Below are 13488 nucleotides of genomic sequence, written 5' to 3'. Positions count from 1 at the left end.
CAGAGCCTGTGCTCCGCAACGGGAGAGGCCACAGCAGTGAGAGGCCCACGTACCGCCCCAAAAAAAAAAAAAAAAAAAAGAGAGAGAAGCCTGAACGCCGCAACGAAGACCCAGCGCAACAGAAAAAAAAATTCACGTATATTTTTATCTAGAAGAGAGGGGTCCAAGGGTGAAGGAAACAGAATTGATTGAACTTGGGGGGAAAGTATAGCAGGAGCAGTAAGTAAAGAATTCTAGGGTACATCTTCTGCTTTATAATTTTACAAGTATGTACAGGGCCTACAAGGTATTTGATATATGATGTATTCTATAAATACTTCCTCTTGGGCTAAGTGAACTCTTTGTGTCTGCTTATGTTTACCAGGTTAAGGAAAACAACACCAAGAGCTCAATGTAATATAGACAAGGATTATCTCCAGTGATGGGCAGTTTTGAACACTTATGACCTAAGGGTGATAAACTATGGTTTGGTTAATGTCTGAACACTCTAGTTGTTAAAATACATGTTAATGAAACTTTCGGCGCATGCTGTATTTTAAGGATATATCTAAGACCCACGTAGACAAATCCATGATTTCCATATGAAGATTATTTTAATATGCATCAAGCTATGAGTCACACAGTATCTTTTTGGGGGAAGAGACTGAAGATTAAGAATATTCTAGATATGCACTGCCCAATATGCTAGCTACTAGCCACATATGGCTATTTAAACTAAAGTGCTCAGCACAATAGCCAGTTTTGAGGTGCTAAATAGCCACGTGTAGCTAGTGGCTACCTGATTGGACAGTACAGATATAGAATAATTCCTTCATCACAGAACGTTCTATTGGCCAGGACTGCTCTTCATGCTTTGTGGGCCTCAAGTCATATACATTAGACCCATGTGAGACGAAAGGGCCAATATTATTTCCTTTAGAGACTATGTCAGATTTCTGTCCGGGATATGAGTACATATTAAGCTGGTGTGTAACAAAACCAAACCGGTTATGAGTGGGTGTGGTGCTTTCAGGCACAAACTGTTCCCAGGTCCAAAGGGAAACACCTGTCCGTCCACCTCCCTCCCAGACACTGGCACCAATTTTCAGGGGGTGAGTTCTCTCCTAGAGGAGTCCTGGGCAGGGCCCTCATTTAAGTTTAGGGAGGCAGCGAGTCCAGCTCAGGGAGGATTCTTGGAAATGACGAGAAGGCAAAGGCAGGGATCAGTTGGGAGACTCCCTGGTTTATTCAGAACAGCAGTTCTCAGAGTGTGGTCTGTGGAACTCTTGACATCACTGAGACCCTTTCATGAGATGCATGAGGTGAAACCTACTTTCACAGAATTACTAAGATAATATTTGTCTTTTTGCTATGTTGACACTTGCTTTGAGGTATAACAGCAGTAATAGAGACTATGGTAGCAAACTGCACTAATAATTATTTTCACCACAACTTACTTGCAGAAAAGAAAAAAAAAAAAAGCATGTTTGCTTTAGAGTGTCCTGGTTGGGCTTCCCTGGTGGCGCAGTGGTTGAGAGTCCGCCTGCAGATGCAGGGGACACGGGTTCGAGCCCTGGTCTGGGAAGATCCCACATGCCGCGGAGCAACTGGGGTCGTGGGCCACAACTACTGAGCCTGCGCGTCTGGAGCCTGCGCTCCGCAACAAGAGAGGCCGCGACAGTGAGAGGCCCGCGCACCGCGATGAAGAGTGGCCCCCGCTTGCCACAACTGGAGAAAGCCCTCGCACAGAAACGAAGACCCAACACAGCCATAAATAAATAAATATTAAAAAAAAAAAAAAAAAAGTGTCCTGGTTGATGCATTAAAAATTCTTATCTTTTCTTAATAAACCATAATGGAAAAGAATATAAATATATATGTATATATACATATATATATAACTGAATCACTTTGCCGTACAGCAGAAATTAACACATTGTAAGTCAACTATACTTCAGTAAAATAAATTTTAAAAAATAAATAAATAAAAATTCTTATCTTTCCTAAATCACCAACCTTAAATCCTCATTTTAAAAGTATCTTCTGTGATGACATGGGAAGTACCCATCAAGCACTTCTGCTACATTCCAAAGTACTATGTCCCAAGGAAAATAATTTGTGTGAGCTGAACTATCCTCTTTTTCATGGAATACAATTTTTACTTGAAAGAATGAATGACACTGGAAGATCTATATAACTTAGTGAAACAATGTATTACTTTTTAAAAATCTTACATTAGTACAAGAGACATTCAATGTGCAAAATAGGCTTACGGATTTTAATGTAACAGAATAGGAAATATTCAATGATATTGTTTCAGGTCCACTTTGAAAATAACCTTTGAGAAACTACCACTTGTGCAGTTTTAGTTTTGTATCAAAGATGAACATCCACAATTATCTGAAAAGGTTATTAAAAATACTACTCCTACTGGGACTTACCTGGCGGTCCAGTAGTTAAGACTTCCCCTTCCAGTGCTGGGGGTGAGGGTTTGATCCCTGGTCAGGAGCTAAGATCCCACATGGCTCGCTGTCAAAAAACCAAAACATAAAGCAGAAGCAACTCTAACAAATTCAATAAAGACTTTAAAAATGGTCCACATTAAAAAAAAAACAACTACTCCTACATATGTGTGGGTGGGCCTTTTTATTTTCACAGACTTCAGTCAACATAACAGATTCAATACAGAAGCAAACATGAAAATCCAGTGGTCTTCTAATGAGACAGACAAGAAAGAGACTTGCAAAAATATAAAAACGTAAAAATCTCCACTTTTCCCAACTACCGTGTTTATTTTGGGAAATAGTTATTTTTCATATTAAATGCATGGGTTATTAATATTATTCTAAATAAATTAATTTAAAATGTTAAACTCTGTTATTTCTACTACGGAAAATATCGGTAGAAGTAACCACATAAACAAAATTATCCTGGGGGTCCTCACTAATTTGTAAGACTGTATGAATATTCTGACCAAAATGTTTTGAAAATCGCTGACTACACATCCCCTGGGCCAGGACTCGGGGAGACAGTGCGACAAACAGCTCCTGGTGCAGGAGGGGAGGGATCAGGGCAAAGTCCCAGGTCCCGGGGAGGGCGAGCCTCTCAAGGTCCCAGGCTCCAGGGCGGTGTCTGGGGCTCTGACGCTCCGTGTAAATGTTCCCCCGTCTCCCAGAGTTTCACTTTCTCTCTCACCACCTGTGTCGGGCCCTCCTGCCTGGACACTCGTGACGCGGCCCCAGTTCTCACTCCCATTGGGTGTCGGGTTTCTAGAAGCCAATCAGCGTCTGACCCGCCGAGACTCAACTTCTCCCCAGACCCCGAAGATGCGGTAATGGCGCCGCGAACCCCCGGGGGTCGGGTGGGCAGGACCCCCCAGGGAAGGTTCGATTCTACCGCCCCCGGCCCAGACACGCCCCCCCACGCCGGTCCCCGCCTGTCCCTCCCTTGCTTCCCGCCTCCTCTTCTCTCCCCCGGAAGTCGCGGCCCTTCTCCGACCTTTTCCGTCTCACGAGCCCCTCGCCCCCTCCCCGCTCCTGGCCCCAACACCGCGGACCCGGGAGGAGGGTCGGGTGGAGGAGGGTCGGGAGGAGGGTCGGGCCGGGTCTCACCCCTCCCTGCCCCCAGGCTCCCACTCCCTGAGGAATTTCTACACCGGGGTGTCCCGGCCCAGCCGCGGGAAGTCCCCCTTCATCTCTGTCGGCTATGTGGACGACACGCAATTCGTGCGGTTCGACAGCGACGACCCGAATCCGAGGATGGAGCCGCGGGCGCTGTGGGTGGAGCAGGAGGGGCCGGAGTATTGGGATCGGAACTCGCGGATCTACAAGCACCACGCACAGACTTTCCGAGTGAACCTGAACACCCTGCGCGGCTACTACAGCCAGAGCGAGGCCGGTGAGCGACGCGGGCCCGGGTCCAGGTCACGACCGCCATCCCCAGGGACGGGCCGGGATAGTCCCAACATTGCTAGACCCGCCCGGCACCCCCTACCCGGGAGGGTCCGCAGGTCTTTCACACTGTTTCATTTTCGGTTTAGGTTTAATCACTGTGATTGGTCGGGGAGGGGGCGGCGCTGACTTCGGGGCGGGGCCAGAGTCTCACTACCCTGTGGATGTACGGCTGCGACGTGGGGCAGGACGGGCACCTCCTCCGCGGGTACAGACATTTAGCCTCCGGCGGCGCGGATTACCTCGCCTTGAACGAGGACCACCTCGCCCTGAACGAGGACCTGCGCTCCTGGACCGCGGCGGACACAGCGGCTCAGATCACCAAGCGCAAGTGGGAGGGCTCGGGTGAGGCAGAGCGCGACAGGAACTACCTGGAGGGCACCTGCGTGGAGTGGCTCAGCAGACACCTGGAGACCGGGAAGGACACGCTGCAGCGCGCAGGTACGAGGGAATGCGGGGCCTCCCTGGTCTCCCCTCGGGCTGGAGCTGGCTTCCCACAGGGAGAGAAAAAGCAATCGGTATCAGACTATCACCCTTCCTTCTGGACGGGAGAGGGAGGAGTCCTTCCAGGTTCTTACATTCAGTACTAGAGACTGACTTGCCCAGAGAGCTAGACTTTTTTTTTTTTTTAATTTATTTTATTTATTTTTGGCTGCGTTGGGTCTTCGTTGCTTCGCGTGGGCTTTCTCTAGTTGCGGCGAGTCGGGGCTACTCTTCGTTTCCGTGCACGGGCTTCTCATTGTCGTGGCTTCTCTTGTTGTGGAGCACGGGGCTCTAGGCACGCGGGCTTCGGTAGCTGTGGCTCGTGGGCTCTAGAGCGCAGGCTCAGTAGTTGTGGCGCTCGGGCTTAGCTGCTCCACAGCATGTGGGATCTTACCTGACCAGGGATCAAACTTAACCGCTGCGCCACGAGGGAAGCCCCGTTGGACTTTTTCTAAAGGACAGTTAAGGAATCCAGTCTCATGGGGATGGAAAGGGAGACCATCCCTGAAATAACTGATCAATAATTCCCTGTGACATTGACAGCAGTATTGTGAACCATGACTTTCTCCCTCAAGGCTTTGTTCTTGGCATGAAAACACCTTTGGAGGCCTGACTCCAGCTTTGCTGAGTCCTTCACCCTCCACCCAGACTAGGTCCAGAAATCTGTTTTCTTCCTTTGAGACCTGGAACCTCCTACCGTAGTCTCTCATTCTAGAACTTTCCATGGAATAGGAGATATTCCCAGACCCCTGAGACCAGGCTGGTGTCTGGGTTTTGTGCTTCTCCTTCCCAACCCTTGTCCTGTCGTTTCTCAGGACGGTCACATGATGCTGCTTCAGTAGCCCATAGAAGTAACCCAAAGTGTGAATTTTCTGATTCTTCCTCCTCAGACCCTCCAAAGACACATGTGACCTGCAACCCCATCTCTGACCGTGAGGTCACCCTGAGGTGCTGGGCCCTGGACGTCTACCCATCGGAGATCACCTATATGCTGTGCTGAGTCTGATGTAGGTGGGACCAGAGAAGGATATGAGGAGTGTGGACAGGGCCTGTGTCCAGTCAGTGCTCAGTCCATTGTGGGCTTTGAAGTGGTCACTAATTGGATGGGTCATCTTCTCTGTTGTTTGTCCTTGTCCCTTCAGTAGAACCTTGTCCCACCAGGACCTGTGATCCAAGTCACTTGGGCCTTGTCCTGTCTCCGAGCTGTGGGAAGCAAGGGCTTCATGTGGCTGAGTCAGCCTAGACTCATGCCTCAGTCCAGCCCTCAGCCCTATCTTCTTTTGGGTGTTTATGTTTTGCTTCTTCAGTTTTTTGCTTTTTTTTTTAAAAAAAATTATGACTCTTCTTTTCATGTACAGAGTTCTGATCTCATTCTGCTCTGGGTGTCCCCCATCTCTGACAACAGTAGAAGTCATTTTGCCTGTCAGGGTCCCCACAAGGCCTGTGGCAGCCCCTGCACACAGGAGTCTCTGTGGTATTGAGAGATGACTTTTCTCTCTAATTCAGCTCTTGTTCTCCTTCTAGGGCTGTTTCCTGGATTATTCTTTCCATCTTTTCCAAAGAAACCAAAAACTGGAAAGGAACAAGGATTAAACCCTGGAAGTCCCAGTGCTACGTGATCTGATCAGACCACACACCTGAGCAGACTGCAGAGTTTTGGCACTACGTCTAGACAGCACAGAGACCAGGGAGTCCTAAACTTTAATTTGCATAAGAATCATCGGGACATCTTGATAAGATTCAGAAGGCCTGCAATAGGGCATGGGATCCTGTATTATAATAAGGTTGGTGCTGATTCTGCTAACTTTCAGATCACATTTAGTAGCAAGAACGCAGACCAGGATTCCCACATGGCTGTGCACCAGCCTCACCTGTAGGGCTTGTTGAATAAGCAAGTCTTGGGCTCTCTGCCCAGCATTCTGAGATGGTGAGTCTGGGAAGAAGCCTGAGTATTTTGCAGCAGTCCTTACAAGCAATCTTGGGATTCAGCCGGATTGGGAACGACTGAGGTCAGCGATCAGAGAGCACTCAGGTTGGGGAGGAGCCTTAAATCCACACTTGGGGAAGCAACCTAACTGTCCATCAACAGATGAATGGATAAAGAAGATGTGGCACATATATACAATGGAATATTACTCAGCCATAAAAAGAAATGAAACTGAGTTATTTGTAATGAGGTGGATAGACCTGGAGTCTGTCATACAGAGTGAAGTAAGTCAGAAGGAGAAAAACAAATACCGTATGCTAACACATATATATGGAATCTAAGAAAAAAAAATGTCATGAAGAGATTAGTGGTAGGACAGGAATAAAACACAGACCTACTAGAGCATGGACTTGAGGACATGGGGAGGGGGAAGGGTAAGCTGTGACGAAGTGAGAAGAAACTAACACACTATTGTAAAACAGTTATACTCCAATAAAGATGTTAAAAAAATAAAAAAATAAAAAAAAAAACCTTGTTTTTTCCTGGGAAGAAAAGGGCAAGACGTATGCTGGAGACACATGTTGGTTTTTCTACCCTGGGGTATGTAGTAGCCAGGTGGAAGACTGAGGAAGTGTTATCAGCTCAAGATAATGAAAATCTATGAATCCTTGCTCTCTGAAACTATTCCTTGGATGGATTTCTCACTCATTCCTTGGTATAAACAATGGAATACAAATTTTTCTAATTGTAACATAAATTAAAATTGTGTGTGTGTGTGTGTGTGTGTGTGTGTGTACCCTGGGAACTCATTTCATTTCAGGGAAAGCCACAGAACAAGCTTGAGGCTACACAGCCAGCAACAGAATCCATAATCCACTCCAGGTCGGGTCCCACATAGAGGGATTCTGTCTTGGAATCAGACATTTGAGGCCTTGGATGGGAGGGAGTTTATTTTGCATGTGGGAGGAATGCAAATAATTAATGTCCAGAAGGTGAACTGTGGTGATTTTCAAATGTCCACATACTGTATGATACCGAGAGGTAGAAACTGTATCTTCCACAGTGGCTGTGCTATTTTGCATTCCTGCCAGCAAGGAATGAGTGTTCCCGCCCTGGTCTGAATGTTTGTGTGCCCTCAAAATTCATATGCTGAAATCCTAATGCCCAGTGGGATGGTATTAGTAGGCGGGGCCCTTGGGAAGAGCTTAAGTCATGAGAGTGGAGCCCTAACGAATGGGATGAGTGCCTACAATCCTGTTCCCGGTCCCCAAGGTGTGGGGGTTTTCCACACCACCAAGCAATTCTCTGATACCAGATGGGGGTCTAACAATTCAACCCAATTCTGACACTGTCTACACTATCTACCTGGAGATCACATCAGATCACACAGGTTAAAGGTTGAGTCTCACAAGAACACCCACCCCTCCCAACTTCAGGTGCCAGTTGCAAATCCCAGTTGTCACCTATAATTCTGACTGATCATCTATGTATCAGTGGTTCCCAGGACCCCTCCTGATAATTTGCTAGAGAGGCTCACAGAACTCAGGAAAACAGTTTACTTAATGTTTATCAGTTTATTATAAAAGGATATGATAAAGGACACAGATGAGCATCCAGATGGAAGAGATTCATGGGGCAAAGTATGTGGGGAGGGGCACCAAGCTCCCATGCCCTCTCTGGATGCACCACTCTCCCAGCGCCTCCACGTGTTCACCTGAAAACTCTTCAAACTCCATCCTTTTGGGTTTTTATGGAGGCTTTATTACATAGGCATCGTTGATTAAGTCATTGGCCATTGGCAATTGATTCAACCTCCAGTCCCTCTCCCTTCCTAATCATGGTAATCTCAACCCTCTAATCATGGTAATCTCCTTTGGTGACCAGCCCTCATCCTTAAGTTAGCTAGAGGCGGTCCAAAAGTCACTTCATTAACATAACAAAAGACACATTTATCGCTTTCATCACTTAGGAAATTCCAAAGGCTTTTGTAGCCCTGTGCCAGGAAAGGGGAGGAAGACCAAATATACGTTTCTTATTATAAATAACAATATCACAGTGCCTCACAGAGAGATCCTTAGCTCTTAACATTGTGTGAGGACATAGCCAGAAGGTGGCAGCTATGAACCAGGAAGAGGGTCCTTACCCACCCTTGTTGGTACAGTGATCTTGGACATCTCAGCCTCCAGAACTATAAGCAATAACTTTCTGTTATTTATAAACAACCCAGTTGGTGCTGTTTTGTTACAGCAGCCCTAATCGACCGTAGTTCCTGTTGCTCCACATCCTCACCAGTACTTGGTAATATCAGTTTTTATTTTAACTATTCTAATAGATGTGTAGTGGCATACTATTTTTTTATTTGCATTTCCCTAATGACAAGATATTGAGCATCTTTTCATATGCTTTATCATATAACATCTATATTGTCTTCGGTGAATTATCTGTTCATATTTTACATATTTTTTAACTGGGTTATCTGTTTTCTTATTGTTGAGTTTTAAGGGTTCTTTGTATATTCTAGATACAAGTCTTTTATCAGATATGTGATTTGCAAATATTTTCTCCAAGTCTGTGGCCTGAGCTCTTTTACTGACATAACAACATACACTAATGACTAAATATAAGCATAGATTTGTATTTTACAAAAAAATACTACTAGGGGCTTCCCTGGTGGCGCAGTGGTTGAGAATCCGCCTGCCAATGCAGGGGACACGGGTTCGATCCCTGGTCTGGGAAGATCCCACATGCTGTGGAGCAACTAAGCCTGTGCGCCACAACTGCTGAGCCTGCGAGCCACAACTACTGAGCCCGCGTGCCACAACTACTGAAGCCCGCGCGCCTAGAGCCTGTGCTCTGCAACAAGAGAAGCCACTGCAATGAGAAGCCTGCACACCGCAACGAAGAGTAGCCCCCACTCACCGCAACTAGAGAAAGCCTCCGCGCAGCAATGAAGACCCGAGTCAGTCAGAAATAAATTTATTAAAAAAAAAAAAAATACTACTATTTTTCTGGAAAGAGAAATGAGAAATTTCTAACTAGTTTCTGGGCAGATGACCTGGGTGACTGGGGGATGGCAGCTGGGGAGATGTGACTTGTGTGTGTGTGTGTATTTATCTATACATCTATATCTATATATCTATATATTCTGATATAGATATAAGATATAGATATATCCCTCAGCATTTTTAATTTTCTTGTGTATCAAAGAATGCTTTCGAAACTAAATTACATTAAAATCCTTTAAACTTGTAAAACACTTGACAGATCATGTCCAAATCATGTGTTAAAACTCATATTCTGATCCTCTATTCTAGCACCAATGATTTATTTTTGACTTTTTTTTTTTTTTTAGAGCAGTATTAGCTTCACAACAAAATTGAGAGGAAGGTAGAGATTTCCCATATACCCCCCCCCGGCCCCCGCCAATGCATAACCTCCCCCATTATCAACATCCCCCACAGAGTGGTACATTTGTTATAATTGATGAACCCACACTGACACATCATGATCACTCCAAATCCACAGTTTACCTTGTTTACCTTAGGATTCACTCTTGGTGGTGTACATTCTATTGGTTTGAACAAATGTATAATATAGGTATCCATCATTATAATATACAGAGTATTTTTACTGCCCCGAAAATCCTCTGTGCTCCTCCTATTCCTTCCTCCCCCTTCCTAATCCCTGGCAAACACTGAACTCTTTACTGTCTCCATAATTTTGCCTGTTCCAGAATGTCATATGGTTAGATCATATAGTATGTAGCCTTTTCAGATTGGCTTTTACTTGATAATATGCATTTAAAGTTCCTCCATGTCTTTTCAAGGCTTGATAGCTCATTTGTTTTTATCACTGAAAGTATTCTGTTGTCTAATGTACCACAGATTATTTATCCACCTACTGAAGGACATATTGATTGCTTCCAGGTTTTGGCAGTTTTGAATAAAGCTGCTATAAACATCTGTATGCAGGTTTTTGTGTGGACAAGAGTTTTCTCCTTTGGGGAAATACCACGGTGTGTGATTGCTGGATTGTATGGTAACTTTTGTAACAAACAACCAAACTGCCTTCCAATGTAGGTATACCATTTTGCATTCCCACCAGCGATGAATAAGACTTCCTGTTGTTCCACATCCTCATCATCATTTGATGGTGTCAGTTGTCTAAATTTTGGCTATTCTAACAAGTGTGTAGTGATATCTCATTTTAAATTTTATTTCCCTGATGACTTATGTTGTGGAGCATCTTTTCATATGCTTGTTTGCCATATCTGTATGTCTTCTTTGGTGGGGTGACTGTTAAGGTCTTTTGCCCATTTTTTAATGGTGGTTTGTTTCATTGTTGCTGAGTTTTAGGACTTCTTTCTGTATTTTGGATAACAGTCCCTTACGAGATGTATCTTTTGCAAATATTTTCTCCTACTCTGTGGCTTGACTCTAATTCTCTTGACAGCAGAAGTTTTAAAAATTATTATTGAGCTATAATTGACATTATTTTCAGGTATAAACATAATGATTCAATATTTGTATATATTGTAAAATGATCATCACAATAAGTCTAGTTAACATTCATCACCCTACATAGTTATAAACCTTTTTTTCTTGTGATGAGAACTTTTAAGTTCTACTTTCTTAGCAACTTTCAAATATGCAGTACAGTGTTAACTATAGTCACCAGGCTGTATATTACATCCCCAAGTCTTATTTATTTTATAACTGGAAGTTTGTACCTTTTGATCCCCTTCACCCATTTTTCCCACCCTCACCACCCCCACCTCTGGTAAACACCACTCTGTTCTCTGTATCTATGAGCTTGGGGACCTTTTTTAGGGGAGGGGATTATATTCCACATATAAGTGAAGTCATACGATATGATATTTGTCTTTCTCTGTCTGACTTATTTCACTTAGCATAACACTCTCAAGGTCCATCTATGTCACAAATGGCAAGATTTCATTTTTTTATGGCTGAATAATATTCCAGTGTGTGTGTGTCTGTGTGTGTGTATACCACATTTTCATATCCATTCAACCATCAATGGGCACTTTAGGTGGTTTCTATATCTTGGCTATTGTAAATAATACTGCAGTGAACATGGGCATGCACATCTCTTTTTGAGTTAGTGTTTTCATTTTCTTCGCGTAAATACCCAGAAGTAGAATTGCTAGATCATATGGTGGTTCTCTATTTAATTTTTTGAGGGATCTCCATACTGTTCTCCACAGTGGCTGCACCAATGTACATTGCCACAAACAGTGCACAAGGATTCCTTTTTCTCCACATCCTCACCCACACTTAAAGAACATTTAAGTAAGTCCAGCTTATCAATTATTTCTTTCATGGATTGTGCCTTTGGTGTTGTATCTAAAACGTCATCACCATACCCTAAATTCATCAAGGTTCTCTCCTATATCATCTTCTGGGTGTTTTATAGTTTTACATTATACATTTAGGTCTATCCTCCATTTTGAGTTAATTTTTGTAAAGGGTGTAAAGTCTGTGTCAAGATGGACATTTTTTAATATGGATGTCCAGTTGTTCTAGCACCATTTGTTGAAAGAGGTTATCTTTGCTCCATTGCTCCAATATTTATGAATATATTCAAGCACATCGGATATTCTACCAACTTCGTCTCTTTGCATAGACTCTCCCATAGACCTCGATGCTGCCACATGGGGACTGGTTCCCTGCACACCTGGGGCTGATGTCCCAGATCTCCTTCACCTCATCCTGGGCAGCCCGCTGGCCTTCCTCTCCTACTGGCTTCCCTGTTGCCTGGATCCCATGTGTTCCTCTTTTTGGTTTTCTCAAACATTTCCCCCCTACTTCATCTAGTTAGTATCCTGAGAAAGGGAACATGTAAAGTAAAATATTGAAAATATTGAAACCCTAAATATCTAAAAATGTGTTCAGGCTACGCTAACACTTATTCACATAGTGACTTGATATAGAATTCTGTGTTGGAAATAATTTTCCTCAGAATTTGGAAGGCACTGCTTCAACATTTTCTAGCTTCTCCAGAGCAGATTTTCTTACCTCTTGAAGTTTTCAGATTCTCTTCTTTTCCACCCTTTTTTCTGAAATTTCATTTGTGATGTATCTTCATGTGGATCTGTTTTCATCTCCTGTGCTGAGAACTTGGTTGGGACCACTCAAAGTGTAAACTTTTGTCTGTCAAACTCTATGAAAATTTCTTGAAATTTTAAAATTATTTGCTACTTTCCATTCTTTTTGAAACTTGTATTATTGATGTGTTGGAATCCCTTGATTGATAACCTAGAATTCATATAGTTCTTCTCTCCTTCTTGCCATTACTTTTCCATTTGTAGCACTAAATGGAAGTACAACTTAATTTTCCAATTCATCTATTGAATTATTTATTTCTGTGATATTTCTAATTTTAAAGAGCGCTTTCTTCTTCTCTGACTGTATACAACTGTATGTAATTCTGTTCTTGTTTCATATGCTGTATCTTTTTTACATCTTTTAGATATTATTGATTATAGTCATAGGGAATCCGTTAGTTCTCCTGGTTATCTGCTTTCATGATTTCTGCTAAATGTTCCTTTCCCTCACAACAGTGAGATCTCCATAGCACCAGGGTCTTACTCTTGTTCTTCACTCTGTCTCCAGGAACTAGCAGACCCTGATCCACTGGAGGCCTTGAACCATACGCTGGATGATGGACGTTAGTGTGGTTTGGGCAGTTAAGTCACACTGCCGCTTGATGACCTCCTGAGTTCTGAGCCTAGCAGTCTCCTATCACAGAACATTCTGGAACACTGCAACAGTTCATTTGCATGGGGTGCAGAGTCATGCCTGCCACCTGATGGACAGGGAACCAAAGGAAGATGGGTCACAAAGGTCTCTGAGAGAAGATATCCTGGGTTCAACCCCAACTCTACCATCTCCTTAACCTCCCTGAGTTTCCCTTTCCCTGTCTATACAAAGGGATCACAAATTGGGTGCTTCATGGGTTTGCTCTGAGGATTAAATTTGACTCTCCATGTAAATCACATGGCATTATTGCCTGAGAAATATTGTGTTCCTTTATTCACAGTTACCATCATTACAGCATTTAGATAAGTTCCACTATTTTGCTTTTATAAACCACAATTCAAGAAACATCCTTGAACACACTTTTGAGACG

General features: G+C 43.7%; 2 protein-coding genes across 2 annotated transcripts in view; one reads left to right on the top strand and one right to left on the bottom strand.

Annotated features, from left to right (window-relative positions):
• Nucleotides 1-6778, top strand: part of LOC102996245 (BOLA class I histocompatibility antigen, alpha chain BL3-7-like) — a 19968-nt gene extending 13190 nt beyond the window's left edge. The window contains 6 exon segments of the mRNA XM_055080024.1: nucleotides 3297-3310; nucleotides 3607-3876; nucleotides 4019-4137; nucleotides 4139-4370; nucleotides 5303-5419; nucleotides 5937-6778. Of these exon segments, the coding sequence (XP_054935999.1) occupies nucleotides 3297-3310; nucleotides 3607-3876; nucleotides 4019-4137; nucleotides 4139-4370; nucleotides 5303-5412 (745 nt within the window). The 3' untranslated portion in view covers nucleotides 5413-5419; nucleotides 5937-6778.
• The window catches only part of LOC102996517 (H-2 class I histocompatibility antigen, Q9 alpha chain-like), a 68774-nt gene continuing 60719 nt past the window's right edge, over nucleotides 5434-13488 (bottom strand). Inside the window, exon 4 of the mRNA XM_028478467.1 lies at nucleotides 5434-5615. Coding sequence (XP_028334268.1) covers nucleotides 5551-5615 — 65 coding nt within the window. The 3' untranslated portion in view covers nucleotides 5434-5550. The remainder of the gene's footprint in view (nucleotides 5616-13488) is intronic.

Source organism: Physeter macrocephalus, chromosome 18 (genome assembly GCF_002837175.3).
Source record: "Physeter macrocephalus isolate SW-GA chromosome 18, ASM283717v5, whole genome shotgun sequence".
Lineage (NCBI taxonomy): Eukaryota > Metazoa > Chordata > Mammalia > Artiodactyla > Physeteridae > Physeter > Physeter macrocephalus.
This window is presented reverse-complemented; position numbering and strand designations above follow the sequence as displayed.